At 40.5% G+C, this 18,498-nt stretch overlaps 1 protein-coding gene across 4 annotated transcripts in view; it reads right to left on the minus strand.

Annotated features, from left to right (window-relative positions):
- PTPN11 (protein tyrosine phosphatase non-receptor type 11) overlaps positions 1–16,862 on the minus strand; it is a 68,402-nt gene extending 51,540 nt beyond the window's left edge. For all 4 annotated transcript variants that reach the window (XM_055404371.2, XM_055404368.2, XM_055404369.2 and 1 more), the window contains exon 1: positions 16,652–16,862. In XM_055404371.2, the coding sequence (XP_055260346.1) occupies positions 16,652–16,665 (14 nt within the window). In that variant the 5' untranslated portion in view covers positions 16,666–16,862. The remainder of the gene's footprint in view (positions 1–16,651) is intronic.
- Positions 16,863–18,498: the final 1,636 nt, after the last annotated feature.

The raw sequence follows: 18,498 nt of genomic DNA on the forward strand, positions 1-18,498 counted from the left end.
GTTAGAGGCACTGATCCTTACACAGTTGAAAATCCATGTTTAAATATAGACAGTCCTCCACATCCACTGTTCTGCTTCTAACCACATGATTTCAACCAGCTGCAGATTGTGTTGTACCGTAGTACATACTTATTGAGGAAAATCTGTGTTTAAGTAGACCTGTGCAGTTCAAACTTGTGTTGTTCAAGGGTCAACTGTAAGTATAAAATATTATGATAGAATTGATACCAAACCTATCAATCATAACAATAAATGTAAATGAGGTGGCTATACAAAAAAATTAGCAAACAACAAATCTATGAATATTTATGTACAATCACCTTTATGGAGCAAAAACTACAGGAGATGCAAGGAAACACACTGATAATAGGAGATTTTAATAGTCCACATCCAATAAAAAATAAAATAGACTAAGAAAATAGGTAATAGATAGAAAATCTAAACAACATAAACAATATGGTAGATACATTGTGCATATGTTGAACTCCACACCTTGATAACAGTCACATACTCTTCCCTAGTGCCCAGAGAATTTTCATAAAAACTCATCAGATATATTAGGTCACAAAGAAAAGAAAACAGTAACTCCTATAAAGTAGAAGTATTACAACTTAATGCCATTGTATCATGATTGGTCAACAGAAAAGTAATAGAATTCTATATCACCAAAATTACCATTTAATAGAAAAACCTGTGATCACTTTTTAAAATCTAAATACACATCAGAATTATCTTAGAATTTTTTGAAAAATACAAGTGCCCAGGTATTACTTTTTTTCTCCAGATCTGTTTCTAATGAGCAGCCATGTTTCAAAGCAACTGGACTATACAATGATCTTTTACTTTTATCTAGTTTGTTCCACTTTATCTATTTCATATTCAGTGCTCCCATTTTATTTAGTCTATGTTTTCCATTTTTTCATATATAGCCATATATGTATTAGACACATATTACATGTCTATATATACATGTATAATATTTTATAATATGTATTTTAGAAAATTTAGAAAATATAATACATATTTTAGAAAACTTACAAATTTTTGCCTAGCTAAAAAATTTATGACATTTTGATTCTACTTGTCTGATGTAGTATGAATAGAATGCTAGGTTTCTACTAAAAAAATAAATATGCAACAAACAACAAAAGTTTACGGTATAGCAAAGGGAACTATAGTCAATATCTTATAATAACCTATAATGGAAAAGAATCTGAAAAATAATATACATGTATATATATAAATGTATCACCTTGCTGAGCACCTGAAGCACTGTAAGTCAACTATAGTTAGTAATACATATTATACTGAGAAGAAAGCATTACCAAATGCAGTATCATAAAGCAATAAAACTGAATTCTACTAACAAAAGCAAAAAACTGAAAGGCCCTTCTACCTGGAAATTTTAAAACCTTCCATTAAACAACTGTTAGGTAAAGGGGGGAATATAAGCTCAAAGTACACAATTTGCAAGAAATAATGGCCACAAAAACACTATGTATCAATATTTATAGCATACAGCTAATGGAGTGATCAGTGGAAAATTCACTACACAAACACTAACAATAATAAATAAAAAAATAAAGTCCCACTCCCCCAGAAAAGGCCGAAGTATACCACAAGGAAGGAAACATATTTTATAAAGATAAAAACAAAAATCAAAGAAAACAAAAAGGTAGCAGATGTAATTAATAAAAATCCTGCTTCTTAAAATTAGCAAAATAGACAAACCACTAGTTAACTTATTCAAGAGTACAAAAACAAGAAAAAAAATCATAAATACACAAAATAAGAAACGACAAGGGGGAAATAACCATAACCACTGAAACAGAAGAATTTTTTAAGAAACTACTTTGCAAACTGGTGTGCAAATAAATTACAAAATCCAGATGAAGTGACTAATTTTCTAAGGAAATACAGGCTGCCAAAATTGGGTCCATTCGAGAGAAAATGCAGGCAAACCAATTTCTATATAAAAACAGAGCAACTTTAAAACTACCCCATAGAAAAGCACCAGGCTTTTTATTTTTTTTTGGTTTCAAAATGGAATTCTATCAAACTTTCAAAGACCATACCATTCCAATGCTCTATAAATTATTCCAGAGAAGCAAAAGGAAAAGAAAATGCACCACTTCCTTTTAAGAAGCAAATAGAACACTGATATCTATACCAGATAAAGACAGCTACTTCAGTGATATGGAAGGCAGATACCTTGTTCCTGATTCAAAGAAGATTCTAATTATTTTTAAATTATATCACATTATATCACAGTTATATCACGGTTATATCACAGTATTTGAAAATTCCTTAAACCTACAATTCTCAGGTTACTGAAGTGAATGAAGGGAAAAACCACTTTGTCTCCCCTCTACGGAAGCACACTGCAAGCTAAGCGGTTGCTTTATTTACACTGGTCACCCAGCCTGGACCCCCACCACCTACAGAGGATCTATTCCCTATTGTCACCACTGTTATCTCCTCTTTGTTTTTCAAAAACAGGTTCTTAGAAGAATTTCTCAGGTTTGCCCTCAACCTCACCACAGGGAGGGCTGCCTCAAGACCATTGTTTACTGCTTCTAGCAAGATCTTTTTATTTGGTTATGCTATTTTTCATTCCTGTTTCATCTTTCCTTATCTCAGCCAGCTACTTTCAGTTCAGTTCAGTCACTCAGTCGTGTTCGACTCTTTGCGACCCCATGAATCACAGCACGCCAGGCCTCCCTGTCCATCACCAACTCCCGGAGTTCACTCAAACTCATGTCCATAGGTGGCTCTAATTTTATATAGAGTCGATGCCCTCTAGGATCCTGCTTTAAGAACACACACTTATGTTTTAAGCACACACACTTAAAATTTTCTAAAACCTTTTAAAATTTATTTATTAAAACAGCACAAATAGGCATGAAATTGAGAGAAAAAGTCCAAGGTTCCATAGACTCCCAGCTGTATTCGTCAAAAGTAACTACAGTTAGCAAGCTTCCTGTATCACTGAGAAACGTCTCATGCATATATATACACACACACACACACACACGCATACCTACATGTGCACAGGTGCATACTCCATGCCAGGCTATGTGAAACACACACACAAATGGAATCCTGATCTACACCCTGATTTCTTCACTTACTACAACACAAAGATCTTTCTATTATTTTTAATGGCTATACATTATTCCATTATAAGAATGTACTATTCATAATTTAATCCCTATTAAAGGACATTTATATTAGTCGTATATTTTTATTAATACAAATAATGCAGCATATCATATCCTTTATAATTATCTTTGCACATGTTTACAAGTATCTTTGTAAATTAAAATTTTAGAAACAAAACTGCTTCGACAAGAGTGTTTTTTTAACTCTGACAAATCTGCCAAACTGCACTCAAAAGAAGGTAACAGTTTCAACTCCCATGAAATGAGTGTGAAAGTCCCTGTTTTCTCCCAGTTTTACCAATACTACATATATTACCAAACTTTTTCATCTGAGTCATGGAAAATGGTACCCTTCTACTTTGCATTTCTGTGTGAGACTGAGCAATTTTTCATGTTTTTAGACCATTTTTTCCCCTTTTCTGTGAGTTGTCAGCTTGCCATTGTTCATTTTCTATTGGATTTTTTTTTCTTACTCATTTAAAGGGGCTCTTGATAGAACCAGAAAAATGATCCTTTATTATATGTGTGACAACATTCGTCTTACCATTTTTCCTTTTTTACTCACTTGTGGTTAATTTTTTTGCCCCCAAAGAAATTCATCTTGGCATGGTTAAATTTATCAGCTTGTTCCTTTATGGCTTCTGGGTTTCTTGCTATGTTTAGAAAAACTTAACTCACAGCAAGTTGTTGTGAGCTTGAAGTAAATTAATAACACATAAAATGCTTAGCACATAAAAAACTCTAAGGACTTTCACCTTGGGAACTAGGAATTTTGTTTTAGGTCAGAATAAAATATTTACAATAAAGGCACAGATTTTAACATGACCCGTCCCAATAGGTACTAAAAAGACGGGGTGACTGGAAGAAGAAAGTAAGTAAGACAGAGATGAGAATTCACATCAGGAAAGAGTATGGAGACAGAGAAGGCATAATTATATTTTTACCACTAATAATATATTTTAATTGGTGGAAAACTGCTTTATAGTGTTGTGCTTTTTTTCTGAGGTATAATAACACAAATCAGGTCATGAAAAGTGTTAGTCACTCAGTCATATCCAGCTCTTCGCAACCTCATGGACTGTAGCCCACCAGGCTCCTCTGTCCATGAGATTTCCGAGGCAAGAATACTGGAGTGGGTTGCCATTTCCTTCTCCAGAGGATATTCCTGACCCAGGGATCGAACCTGGGTCTCCTGCATTGCAGGTGGATTCTTTACCGTCTGAGTCACCAGGGAGGCCATCTTCCCTCCCTTTTGTTTTTTTTTTTTTTTTTTTTGAACAGAGGAAAATTTATGCGTCGAACCTGGACTGGTCACTTATGATAATATACATGCTACAATTCCATTCTCTCCAATCATTCCACCTTCACCCTCTCCCACAGAGTCCCAAAGACTGTTCTAAATGCCTATGTCTCTTTTGCAGTCTCTTATACAGGGTTTAGGTTACCATTTTTCTAAATTCCATATATATGCGTTAATATACGGTATTGATGTTCTTCTTTCTGGCTTACTTCACTCTGTATAATTGGCTCCAATTTCATCCACCTCATTAAAACTGATTCAAATGCATTCTTTTTGATGGCTGAGAAATACTCCATTGTGTATATGTACCAAAGCTTTCTTATCCATTCATCTGCAGATGGACATCTAGGTTGCTTCCATGTCCTGGCTATTATAAACAGTGCTGCAATGAACATTGGAGTACATGTGTCTCTTTCAGTTCTGGTTTCCTCGGTGTGTATGCCCAGGAGTGCGATCGCTGGATCATATGGCAGTTCTATTTCCAGTTTTCTGAGGAATCTCCACACTGTTCTCCATAGTGGCTGTACTAGTTTGCATTCCCACCAACAGTGTAAGAGGGTTCCCTTCTCTCCACACCCTCTCCAGCACTTATTGCATGTAGACTTTTGGATAGCAGCCATTCTGACTGGTGTGAAATGGTATCTCATTGTGGTTTTGATTTGCATTTCTCTGATGATGAGGGATGTTGAGCATTTTTTCATGTGTTTATTAGCCATCTTTATGTCTTCTTTGGAGAAATGTCTGTTTAGTTCTTTGGCCCATTTTTTGATTGGGTCACTTAGTTTTCTGGAATTAAGCTGCAGGAGCTGCTTGTATAATTTGGAGATTAATCCTTTATCAGTTGCTTCATTTGCTATTATTGTCTCCCATTCTGAAGGTTGTCTTCTCACCTTGCTTAGAGTTTCCTTTGCTATGCAGAAGCTTTTGATTTTAATTAGGTCCCATTTGTTTATTTTTGCTTTTATTTCCAATATTCTGGGAGGTGGGTCTTGGAGGATCCTGCTGTGATTTATGTCGGAGAGTGTTTTGCCTACGTTCTCCTCTAGGAGTTTTATAGTTTCTGGTCTTACATTTAGATCTTTAATCCATTTTGAGTTTATTTTGGTGTATGGTGTTAGGAAGTGTTCTAGTTTCATTCTTTTACAAGTGGCTGACCAGTTTTCCCAGCACCACTTGTTAAAGAGACTGTCTTTTCTCCATTTTATATTCTTGCCTCCTTTGTCGAAGATAAGGTGTCCATAGGAGCGTGGGTTTATCTCTGGGCTTTCTATTTTGTTCCATTGATCTATATTTCTGTCTTTATGCCAGTACCATACTGTCTTGATGACTGTGGCTTTGTAATAGAGCCTGAAGTCCGGCAGGTTAATTCCCCCAGTTCCATTCTTCTTCCTCAAGATTGCTTTGGCTATTCGAGGTTTTTTGTATTTCCATACAAATTGTGAGATTATTTGTTCTAGTTCTGTGAAAAATATTGTTGGTAGCTTGATAGGGATTGCATTGAATGTATAAATTACTTTGGGTAGTATACTCATTTTTACAATATTTATTCTTCCAATCCACGAACACGGTATATTTCTCCATCTATTCATGTCCTCTTTGATTACTTTCACTAGTGTTTTATAGTTTTATATGTACAAATCTTTTGTTTCCTTAGGTAGATATATTCCTAAGTATTTAATTGTTTTCATTACAACAGTGAATGGAATAGTTTCCTTAATTTCTCTTTCTATTTTCTCATTATGAGTGTATAGGAATGCAAGGGATTTCTGTGTGTTGATTTTATATCCTGCAACTTTGCTGTAATCATTGATTAGCTCTAGTAGTTTTCTGGTAGAGTCTTTAGGGTTTTCTGTGTAGAGGATCATGTCATCAGTGAACAGTGAAAGCTTTACTTCTTCTTTTCCAATTTGTATTCCTTTTATGTCTTTTTCTGCTCTGATTGCTGTGGCCAAAACTTCCAGAACTATGTTGAATAGTAGTGGTGAGAGTGGGCACCCTTGTCTTGTTCCTGACTTTAGGGGAAATGCTTTCAGTTTTTCACCATTGAGGATAATGTTTGCTGTGGGTTTGTCATATATAGCTTTTATTATGTTGAGGTATGTCCCTTCTATTCCCACTTTCTGGAGAGTTTTTATCAAAAATGGATGTTGAATTTTGTCGAAGGCTTTCTCTGCATCTATTGAGATAATCATATGATTTTTATTTTTCAGTTTGTTAATGTGGTGTATTACGTTGATTGATTTGCGTATATTGAAGAATCCTTGCATTCCTGGGATAAAGCCCACTTGGTCATGATGTATGATCTTCTTAATGTGTTGTTGGATTCTGATTGCTAGAATTTTGTTAAGGATTTTTGCATCTATGTTCATCAGTGATATTGGCCTATAGTTTTCTTTTTTTGTGGGGTCTTTACCAGGTTTTGGGATTAGGGTGATGGTGGCCTCATAGAATGAGTTTGGAAGTTTCCCTTCCTCAGCTATTTTCTGGAAGAGTTTGAGTAGAATAGGTGTTAGCTCTTCTCTAAATTTTTGGTAGAATTCAGCTGTGAAGCCGTCTGGACCTGGGCTTTTGTTTGCTGGGAGATTTTTGATTACAGTTTCAATTTCCGTGCTTGTGATGGGTTTGTTCAGATTTTCTATTTCTCTTCCCTCCCTTTTGAGTCTCTCTCCCTTACAAATATTTCAGATTTAAATAAAAAGTTGCAAATTATAAAACAGAAAAGACTTCTCCATGCTCATATTATTACATACATTTTTTTTCTCCTCAATTATGAACTAGCTCTGACAGCAAGGAAAAAAATAATTTACTGGCTATTATTTATTATGGCTGGTTAAAACTGCAGCCACAGGGCTTCCCTGGTGGTCCAGTGGTTAAGAATCTGCCTTGCAATGCAGGGGACATGGGTTCAATCTCTGATCCAGGAAGGTCCCACATGCCACGGAGGCGACTAAGCCCGGCATCCTAGGGCCCGTGCTCCGAAACAAGAGAAGCTACCACAAAGAGAAGCCCGCGCACCGCATCTAGAGAGTGGCCCCACCTCTCCGCCACTAGAGAAAGCCCACACGCAGCAACAAAGACCCAGCAGCCAAATATAAAAATAAATAATACATATTTCTGAAAAACTGTGGCCACATTTACTGACTATTTTCCATGGGGCCAGCATACAATGCAGACTCCAGAAATCAAATTTTTAGCCTTTACACTGTTATTTATTTCTAAAAATTTCTAGAGCAGGACTCTGAGTCTAGATGGTCTTCATTCATAACCTTTGTATATTTAAAAACACAACATTTACGAAGAGTATCCTGCTGAGGCTGAGAGACATTATAAAAGTGACTTTCGCTGCTGAAGGTGGGGGCTAGGTAACCACCACGGACACTGATCAGGCAGACTGGCACAGGAGAAAAGGCAAGTGGTCTCTTTACCCCTTTATTAAACAAACTGTTATTGCTTCACTGCCAAGTTCTAATTATGCCTATTATGTTATTAAGAGGAAACAGAGGAGAGTAATGTTTACAGGGGAAACTTAGTAACCAGCATTTAGCACAAAGGCTAGACCGAGTAAAGGCTTAACAAACATTGGTTATTGCTGTTGTTATCATTATTATTATTGGTGGAATATATGCAGATAGATTCTTCTCTTGCATAATTATTTTAGTTTCACATGGCCTATTTTGACATATGAATCATTTATGTTACACCGTCCTTGCAAAAACTGAACTTCACAGCTCAGGGGCTGTCCCCACGTTATTTCGAATGGTGTATAATTAGAAATTGAAAGTTCTACAACATAATCCACCCACTTGAGTTTTGATATATTGTAAACTCTCCTTCATGAGCTACGCTTTTCAAAAAGTTCTTTGTATTTACCAGAAACTTTTTCCCAATTGCATATTTAATATTTGCAGTTCAACGACTAGCAGTTCTGTGATTCACAAAATGCTCACCTCTTCACCGACTCTGTGGACATTAGTCTGAGTGAACTCCGGGAGTTGGTGATGGACAGGGAGGCCTGGCATGCTGTGATTCATGGGGTCGTGGAGAGTCGGACACGACTGAGCGACTGAACTGAATTGAACTGAACACAGAGCAGTTAAGAGTTCATTCAATCCCTGAGATCTTAGTGAGGGAGGGTAAAGGATATGCGTATGCTAAGTCACTTCAGTTGTGTCTGACTCTGTGCGACCCTATGGACTGTAGCCCACCAGGCTCCTCTGTCCATGGGGATTCTCCAGGCAATACTAGAGTGGGTTGCCATGTCTTTCTCCAGGGGATCTTCCCAACCCAGGGATTGAACCTATATGTCCCTTACATCTCTTGCACTGGTAGGCGGTTCTTTACCACTGAGCCACGAGGGAAGCCAAAGAATCGTGAAGTTAATAGGTTTAATATTAGATTATAGAGCTGACCTCAAGGATGACAGAAATACTTGTAACATTAGGTACTGAGGCCACACATCTCTAAATCCTGCCCCTATCTTCTGCTTTATGTGAATTCAAACAGCAGAGGTTAGTCTCCCCAAACCATGTCAATGTATCTATGTTACCTCAAGGGAGGGGAAAAGGGCATTTGGGTTTATCAACAAGGTAGGTCCATAAAAGATGAGAAGAAACAGATAAATTTCAGTCTGCCTAATGTCTACCATAGGCACTTGGTGAAGGATGGATGCCTGAGTTAATTTTGGGGAATGAAGAAAAACCAGGGAGGAGAAAAGCCAGAGAGGAAGGGCACAGGGGAAAAAAATCACATGGAGAAGAGGGGAAGAGAGTTCTCTTCTTTATTTTTTGCTCAATGCCCTGCTACAAGGCATGCTGGATCTTAGTTCCCTGACCAGGGATCAAACTGATGCCCCCTGCAGTGGAAGTACAGAGTCATAACCACTGGGCCACCAGGGAATATAAGCGTTCTCCTCTTGTACACTGGAACTCTCACAAACCTGCAGGGGCTTGACAACCCCTTCTAATCAGTCATCCTCTGGCACTGCCTATTTTTTTAAAAAACTTTTTTTTATTTTATTTTATATTGGGTATAGCCGATTAACAATGTTGTGATAGTTTCAGGTGGACAGCAAAGGGACTAAGCCACACATATACATGCATCCATTCTGCCCCAAACTCCCCTCCCATCTAGGCTGCCACATAACATTGTGCAGAGTTCCCTGTGCTATACAGTAGGTCCTTGTTGGTTATCCACTTTAAATATAACGGTGTGTACATGTCAGTCTCAAACACCCTAGCTATCCCTTTCCCCATCCTTCCCCCTGATAAGTTTGCTCTCTTAGTCTGTGGCACTGTTATTTATTAAGACTCTCAGGTCATAACATGGCCCAGGTGGGTACCACCCATCTCGCAGAAAGAGCTGAAAACACATACACACTCATACAACTCCAACGCTTGTGAAAAAAGAGACTCCAATCAATGTGTGAAACAAATCAGCCCTGTGCTGAGTGAGCCTGAAGAAAGGAAAGACAGAATCCCCCACCTCCAGGAGAATTTACTAACCCAAACGACTTGCCGAGAAATCATACCAAAAATGTAAATCTCTCATTACTGAACACGGATTCTACAAAGCCGTAGCTCACTGAGACCAGGCTCTTCTTTATGTCAAGTGAGTTTAAAAAAGAAAATGCTGATGAGCCAAAAAGAAAATACAATGATGCTGATTATTTTATCCACACGTCCCCTTCCCCCCAGTGATGTGGGGAAACAGTCGAGCAGGCTGTTAATTTCAGGAACTTATTCTCAAGGCTGCTATGCTAAGAAGGGAGTTTAAACTAGGGATCCAAAGTCTAATTTCAGTTTCTTGCCTAAATATAAAGTGATACTGGGTATGGCTTTCTTACCCGCTGCTCCAGAAAAATGATTATCTTTGTCCTTCGGGAGAAAGCTCAGAGTCTGGTACTTTCTGCAGATTACAAGAATATTCCTCTTTTCCAATTAAATGTGAATTTTCTATGGGGAAAAGGATGAGTCATGAGGGAGGGGTAGTCTATAGGGAAAAGGATTCTAGGTAACAAAGGCTAGAAAAAAAGTTAAGGCAGCTTTTCAACGGTAGTAAAGAGCTATGGCTTAATCAATCGTTATCTTTTCATGGAGTTTCATTGGTCAGCATCTCTGCTCTGATGACAAGGCATTGGAAACTGACTCCAAAAATCTTTCCACACATGACTTCTACCCTGTTCGAAGTCTCTCTCTCATTTGTCTGCTCTCCCAGGGTCTACTCGAGCCTCTTACAACCCTCCCTTCAGAGCAGCTAGAGGGATATTTTTAAATAGATCAGCTCATGCCACTCCCCGATCACATCCTTCTATTGGTTTGAGGTGCTCTTAAAATACAATCCAAACTCTTCTCTGTGGTCCACATGATGCTGAGGACCTTAATAATCCCTGCGTGGTCTAGTCCCCACCTATAGCCCAGTGTCAGCTCCACCACGTACTCCTGTCTGTCCTTCAAGCACTCTGAGAACTCCCCACCTCAGCACTTTCACACTCGCCGTTTCCTTAAAACCTGGACACCCAATGCCTAGTACAGTGCTCCCCATACGTAGTAATTCCCTGATAACTAAGTTAAATCCCTCATTCATGAATGAATAAGTCAAGGTTCCACTAGAGTGGGTCAGTGGAATGACAAAGGCTTGGCTCTATAGTCTACTATTTTTAAAATAAACATTGTATGTGGGTATAGGTATGTGTATATAAACAGACATATACAGTGTGTGTGAAGGTGCACACCAGTACACAAGTATGTGTGTATGCCAAACAGTACGCTCTATACTGACAGATTTCAGTTTCAGTTTGGTACTACTTTCATCAAATTCATTCGATGGTGGCCTACAAGTCTGTCTCCCTCTAAAGTCAATGCTACTTGAAAACATGAACTGTGTCTTTCATATTTCAGCACTGCCAAGAGTTTGCTAAATGCACATCACCCTCCAAAACTCAGTAGTGAACTGGGCTGCACTTTTAGGGTGTTTGAATCCATTCCGGGGGGGGCGTCTCAAACCCTTGGCTACAGTCCACAACTGCCACAGAACCTACCAAACATCAGTATTTGTCTTCCCCTTCCTTAAAAAGGGCAGCATTGGAGGGCAAGTGCTGTCTGTTTCCCAAAGGGAAAAAGGAATAAGCACAGTGTCTTCTATTGTTCTGCTGCTGCCTTACAAAGTACACCAAGGCCCACTAGTAACAATTACAAACAAGGGTTGGCTCTGCTTTTCCTGATCGCGTGTGACTCTCTAACAGTCACCACATTGACCACGTGCAAGAAGGGTAAGTGATCTTAGCAGTGGGCCTTGCATTTGAGCAGCTCTGGACAAAAACCCGAGTTCTGACAGGACGTTAACAAAGACAACCAGTTTCAACTGGAAAGACACAGAGCTGTTATTTTTCAGTAAGGCAAGTTTTTTGACTCCCACAGGAGATAAACAAACATGGCCACCAGGGAGAGCCTGGGACAAAATGTACTTGCCTTCAACAGATAAACCAAAAGCCTAGAGTGAGAGAACAAGCTAAATTTTCTGCCCCTCTCAGTACAAGTCATCGGACAGTCTCTCCCAGAGGAACAAAAGCAAACGCCAAAGATGTACCAGATGCTGAAGGATATAACCTGTTTAGTCAGCCAGGCGAGGCAGAATAAAGCAACCAAGAAATCTCAAAATCTAAACACAGAACTGCCATCACTCTATTACCTGGGGTGGTTGTTGTTTAGTGGCTAAGCCATGTCTGACTCTTTGCGACCCCGTGGACTGCCAGGCTCCTCTGTCCATAGGATTTCCCAGGCAAGCATACTGCAGTGGGTTGCCATTTCCTTCTCCAGGGGATCTTCCCAACCCAGGGATCCAATCTGCGTCTCCTACATTGCCAGGCGGATACTTTACTGCCTAGCCACCAGGGAATCCCAGGGCAGGGGGGTGGGTGGGGCTTGTCATTTAATTGCTCATGCCTTCCTTTCCCTACCTGGGATGCTGAGAGGCATCAGCATACTGAATATGACATTTTAATTACTGAACACATAGAGAATCTAAACCCATGAGCCAAAAAAGATTAGTTTGATAATTAAGCTACACAAAATTCAGAATATTAGTCACTGAGGAGTCAGCTCCTATACCTCCTCAGAGACTTTTCCTAAACCCATTATCAAAACTAACCACATTCTCCACATTTACTTTTTTCAGCCTCCCAGAAGTTATTACTGCCTGAAATAGTCTTATTTATTCATGGGTTTGTTCACGTTCTCTCTCAGTCATGAGAATAGCAGTCTTTGCCTACTATTGCCTCATCCTGCCTGGTTCAATAACTACTTGGTGAATGTATTAATCCTGAGGTTAAACGTCATTTAAAAAAGAACAGTTTGAAGACTGAAGACACTATCTGATTTCAAGACTTGTTATAAAGCTACAATGATCAAGATCGTGCGATATTGGCATAAAGACAAATAGATCAATAAATAGATCCATGTATAAATGGACAACTGATCTTCAAAAAAGGTGCAAGTTCAGTAAAGATGGACAGTCTTTTCAATAAGTGGTGCTAGAACAACTCAACACCCATATGCAAAGAAGAGAAGATATGCCCACAGCCCATACCACATACAAAAGTTAACTCAAAGTGGATCACAAACCTAAAACTATAAAACTTGGAGAAAACATTTGAGACTTAGCTTAAGCAAAGATTTCTTAGGAATAAGACCAAAAGCATGATCCACTTTTTTTAACTGATAAATTTGACTTCATCAAAATTAAAACCCTCTGTTTAAGACACTGTTTAAAAAAATGAAAAGACAAGCTACAGACTAAAAGAAAATGCTTGAAATTCTGATCAAAGACTTGTATCCAGAATAAAAAAGCTCTCAAATTTCAATAAGAAAACAAACAAGTAAATTTTATTTTTTACACATAAATTTTAAAAGGGAAAATATTTAATCAATAGATGTGCCACCAAAGAAGAGATACAGATGGCAAACATACACATGAAAAAATGATCAACATTATTAGTCACCAGGGAAAATACAAATTAAAATTACAATAAATAAAATCAAATCAGTATGCTGTACACCTGAAACTAATATAATATTACACGTCAATTATACCTCCATTAAAATATTAAATAAGTAAATTAAATTAAAAAGTACTGATATAGGAAAAAACTACAGTGACACACCTTTATATGACTGAAATTTAAAAACTGACCATACCAAGTGTTGGCCTAGATGTGGAGAAGCTGTAATTCTTAATACACTGCCAGTGGGAACATTTTTTTAAAAGTTTGGTAGTTTCTGAGAAAATTAAATATACACCTGCTCAAACAGGGGCTCTGTATCAACCTAGAGGGGTGGGATAGGGAGGGAGATGGGAGCAAGGTTCAAAAGGGAGGGGATATATGTATACCTGTGGCTGATTCATGTTGAGGTTTGACAGAAAACAACAAAATTCTGTAAAGCAATTATCCTTCAACTAAAAAATAAAAATTTTTAAAGTAAAAAAACTGTAAATCAACTATACTCCAATAAAAAATTTTAAAAATTATATATCCTAAATATATATATACACATCTGCTATGTGATCCAGCCATACCACTGATAAGGATTTACCAAAGAGAAATGAAAGTATACATCCATATAAAACATGAACACAGACATTCAGAGCAGTTCTATTTGTGAAGCCACACTCTGAAGCAACCCAAATGTCCACCAATAACTGGATGGAAAAATGAATGGTGGTACAGCCATACAGTGGAATATCACTGATCAATAAAAAGGAACTACTTGCCATACACAACAACATAGATGAACCTCAATATAATTTCGCTGAGCATAAGAAGCCACACACAAAAGTCCACTTGTATAAAATCCTGGGAAATGCAAACTAACGTATAGTGACAGAAAGCAGAAGAGTGTTTGCCTGGCAACAAGGAAGGGATTATAAAGGGTTCCAGGAGCCATCACAGGGGTGATGGATATATTCATTATCTTGATTGTGTTGCTGGTTTCTTGAGTGTATACATGTGTGGAAACTTATCAAATTATAACGCTTAAATATATGCAATTTGTGGCATGTCACTTATACCTCAATAAAGCTGGTTTAAAAATAATAAAAGATCTATGATCTGAAAACTAATAATAAATAATCCCCAGTTATAGGCATTGTTGTTGTTGTTACTGTTTAGTTGCTAAATCATCTCCAACTCTTTTGCAACCCCATGGACTGCAGACAGCCAGGCTCCTTTGTCCATAGGATTTCCCAGGCAAGAATACTGGAGAGGCTTGCTATTTCCTTCTCCAAGGAATCTTCCCCACCCAGGGATCCAACCCGAGTCTCCTGCATTGGCAGGTGAATTCTTAACCACTGAGCCACCTAGGAAGTCGTGCATTACAATCATAATCTGACTTTTTAGGGGGCACATATTTCTCTTCCGTTAACAAGTATGGGAGGGCTGGAGGAGGAGAGGAGCAATTACTTCATTTCAAACTGTCATCTTTACCACTTGCAGCTTTGGCTCTTCTCACACTTCCTGGCTTCTAAATTAACTAGCTGGACAATGTAGGGTCTATTACTACCCAGCCCCTACCCCACCCCCAGTCCCCAAACTTTTTGTCTCCTAAAAGAAGCAGATCCTTACTTGTCTGGAAAAGAAGACACAAGGAACAAAAGGCTCAATGACTATTTGACAGATTAAAGAATAGACAACTGTTTTATTTAAATGCTCCCTAAAGAATTAGAACATTTGAGGCTATACACTGTTCTGCTGAAATGCAATTATATATTACCCGGATCTGTAAGCACTTGCCAGAAGACCTGTCCAAATCACTCACTGCTTAAGTTTTCAGTTTTCTCCTTTCTCTCTTTTCATCCCATGAATGAATAATGTGCAGGTGTATTTCTGGGAAGACATTCCTAATGTTTTGAAAAGTCTCTCAGTCAATAACCCCAACAGCTTGAAACAGTTTTCCAAATATCTAAGGCAGTGACCATAACAGGACACTGTTATGATCTAAAAAATGGGTCTCAAGGGTGAATCCTATAAAGAATGACAATACAAAACAGCAGGATCATTATCTGAAAACAATCGATCAAACTAATATTTAACAACAAAATTAAGGCTTACAAATGATTGTTATAAATAACAGCAGACTAGTAATGAACAGTGGGGTTCTGTCTCCACCACTTATTGATTGAGTGACCTTAGGCAAGAGTCGGACAGGACTGAGCGACTACTAGGCAAATTGCTTAACTTCTGAAATTCATTTACTCTTTTTAGAGCGGGATAACAGTACCTACCTGATAAGGTTATAATAAGGATTAAATAAATGTGTTTGGCATACGGTAAGAGCTAAATGTTAGCAATTAGTAGTATGGTTACTCTGAACTTTCCAAGGATCTCATTAACTCACTTATCTTCCTTCTGACTCTTAGGTTCAAACCCTATCATTTACCAGTATGTTTCTTCTGAGCCTCAGTTTCCACATCCGTAAAACGGAGGTGATTAATGTTACCTGACTTTTAAGGTTGTGGTGAAGGATTAAAATAACTAGAGATACAGATCCCTTTCCTCCCACCTCCCAAAGCGAAGATCGCAGAGGAAGGAAATACTTCTAATAGCTGCAGATACAGTCAGTTTTTCCATTTCTGGCACGTGAGGGGTGGGGGGGTGGGGGGGGAGAAGATGCAAAGAGACTTACAAAATGGTCAAGGACCCTGAGTAAAGCCCCCAGATGCGCGCAAGACGCAGAGTGACCCAGAGAGGCTCGACTATCGGCCTGGCCTCGCGCAACTCTCTCCTCTCCCCTCCCGCGTCCCGGGCCGAGGAGCCTCCCCTAAGTGAGCCGGGTTATTTCGGAATCACCATGAGGCAATTCTCATGAGGCAATGGGTCAGGAATGCGGCGCGCCGAGCCGGGCCGCTAGCGTCCGCGGTTCCCCGGGCGGCTCTACCTGCCCTCGTCCTGACGGGCATCCCCAGGGCTGCGGGAGCCGGAACTCCGCGGAGGCAGGAAATGAATGAGGACCCGAGGGGTTGGGGGCGCGCTAGGGCCGGGCCCCGGGGCCCTGGAGGGCTTAGGGGGCTGGGACGGAGCCTGCCCCGCGACCCCGGGCGGCAGTCCGAAGCCCAGCCGGGCCGCCCCCTCCCGGGCGGAGCTGACTGAAAGCGGTGGGGGCCGGGCCGAGGCCCGGGCCAGGCCCTCGGGGCTCCTCACCTCCGCGATGTCATGTTCCTCCCGCCCTCCGGCTCCGCGACGAACCGGCTCCTTACTCAGGCTCCGCTGGGCCCGGTCACATCGGGCTGGCCCGAGGGAGGCCCGCTCCGGACCGGACGCGGGGGCAGAGCCAGCCGGCCGCGCGCAGACCCCCCTCAAGGCCTGAGGAGCCCAGAGACTGTGCAGCCGCCCCCCAAGCCCGTTTCGCTCCTCCTCCTCCTCCTCCCCCGCCCTTCCCCGCCGGCTCCTCCGTGACGTCACTCCCACGCGACGCCCGCCACTACTTCCTGCTTCCAGCCTGCGCTGGTCATGGCAGTTCAGTGGCTCTGTGGATCCTCCGCCGCGCTCTTCCCAAAGGACCTTCTCGTTCTCCTTTAGATCTTGGCGTTAGACCGTGCGTTGTGAGCTCAAAATTACACGCAGTCGCGTGAATGGACCCTGTCTGCTCCCACAGCGTCAATTTCCATCCCTGCGCTGTGAAGTCGAATTTCATTCATTTCATTCCTCAAAGAGCTGTTCCACTTACTGCTGTGTATGGGGTCGCGGAGAGTCGGACACGACTGAGCGACTGGACTGGACTGAACCTTAGGAAAGAGGTTGGGGTCGCGGAGAGTCGGACACGACTGAGCGACTGGACTGGACTGAGCCTTAGGAAAGAGGTTGGGGTCGCGGAGAGTCGGACACGACTGAGCGACTGGACTGGACTGAACTGAACCTTAGGAAAGAGGTTGGGGTCGCGGAGAGTCGGACACGACTGAGCGACTGGACTGGACTGGACTGAACCTTAGGAAAGAGGTTGGGGTCGCGGAGAGTCGGACACGACTGAGCGACTGGACTGGACTGGACTGAACCTTAGGAAAGAGGTTGGGGTCGCGGAGAGTCGGACACGACTGAGCGACTGAACTGGACTGAACCTTAGGAAAGTTGCTTGATTCCTCTGAGCCTCAGTTTGCTCCAATCCTTGATTTCTGTAAAAAGAGAACAGTAATTGTATTTTATTCTTAGGACTATGAGGACGATTAAATATGTAAAATGTTTAGAACTAGGTCTGTTCTGTTTAATAAGTTCTCAGTTGGTAAAGAATCCGCCTGCAGTGCAGGAGACCCTGGTTCCATTCCTGGGTCGGGAAGATCCCCTGGAGAAGGGAACTCCAGTATTCTGGCCTGGAGAATGCCAAGGACTGTGTGGTCCATGGGGTCGCAAAGAGTCGGACGCGACTGAGCGACTTTTACTCACTCTCTCCTGAAGTTATTGGGGCTTCCCTGGTGGCTCAAATGGTGAAGAATCTGCCTGCAATGCAGGAAATCCCCGTTCAATCCCTAGGTCGGGAATATCCCTTGGAAAAGGGAATAGCTACCCAATCCAGTATTCTTGCCAGTAGAATTCCATAGACAGAGAAGCCTGTCAGGCTATGGTCTATGGAGTCACAAAGAGTTGGACACAACTGAGCAACTAACACCTTCACTTTTTCACTTTTTGTGTGTGTAATTATTAGCTCTATTATCATTAGAAGGAAACTTGAGCATTTTCTGTCTCCTAGGCACTGGTTTTCCATTATAGAGATAAAAGAGTGAACTGAAAAGACAAAAATCCCCAATATTCTCGTGGGAGGAGCTATATTAATCGAGATAAACAAAACACTTTTGATAATACCCCCATACTCATCTCCCTTCTTTTCTCCATTGCCCTTTATATTACTTTAAATGGGGTATTTAGGGAAAGCTTCACTAAGGATGATATTTGAGTCAAGGAGCAGTCTGGTAGTGAAGTTGCTTAGTTGTGTCTGACTTTTTGCGAGCCCGTGGACTGTAGCGTACCAGGCTCCTCCATCCACAGAATTTTCCAGG

Source organism: Moschus berezovskii, chromosome 19, assembly GCF_049115385.1.
Source record: "Moschus berezovskii isolate FMDL1 chromosome 19, NW_MosBer_1.0, whole genome shotgun sequence".
NCBI lineage: Eukaryota > Metazoa > Chordata > Mammalia > Artiodactyla > Moschidae > Moschus > Moschus berezovskii.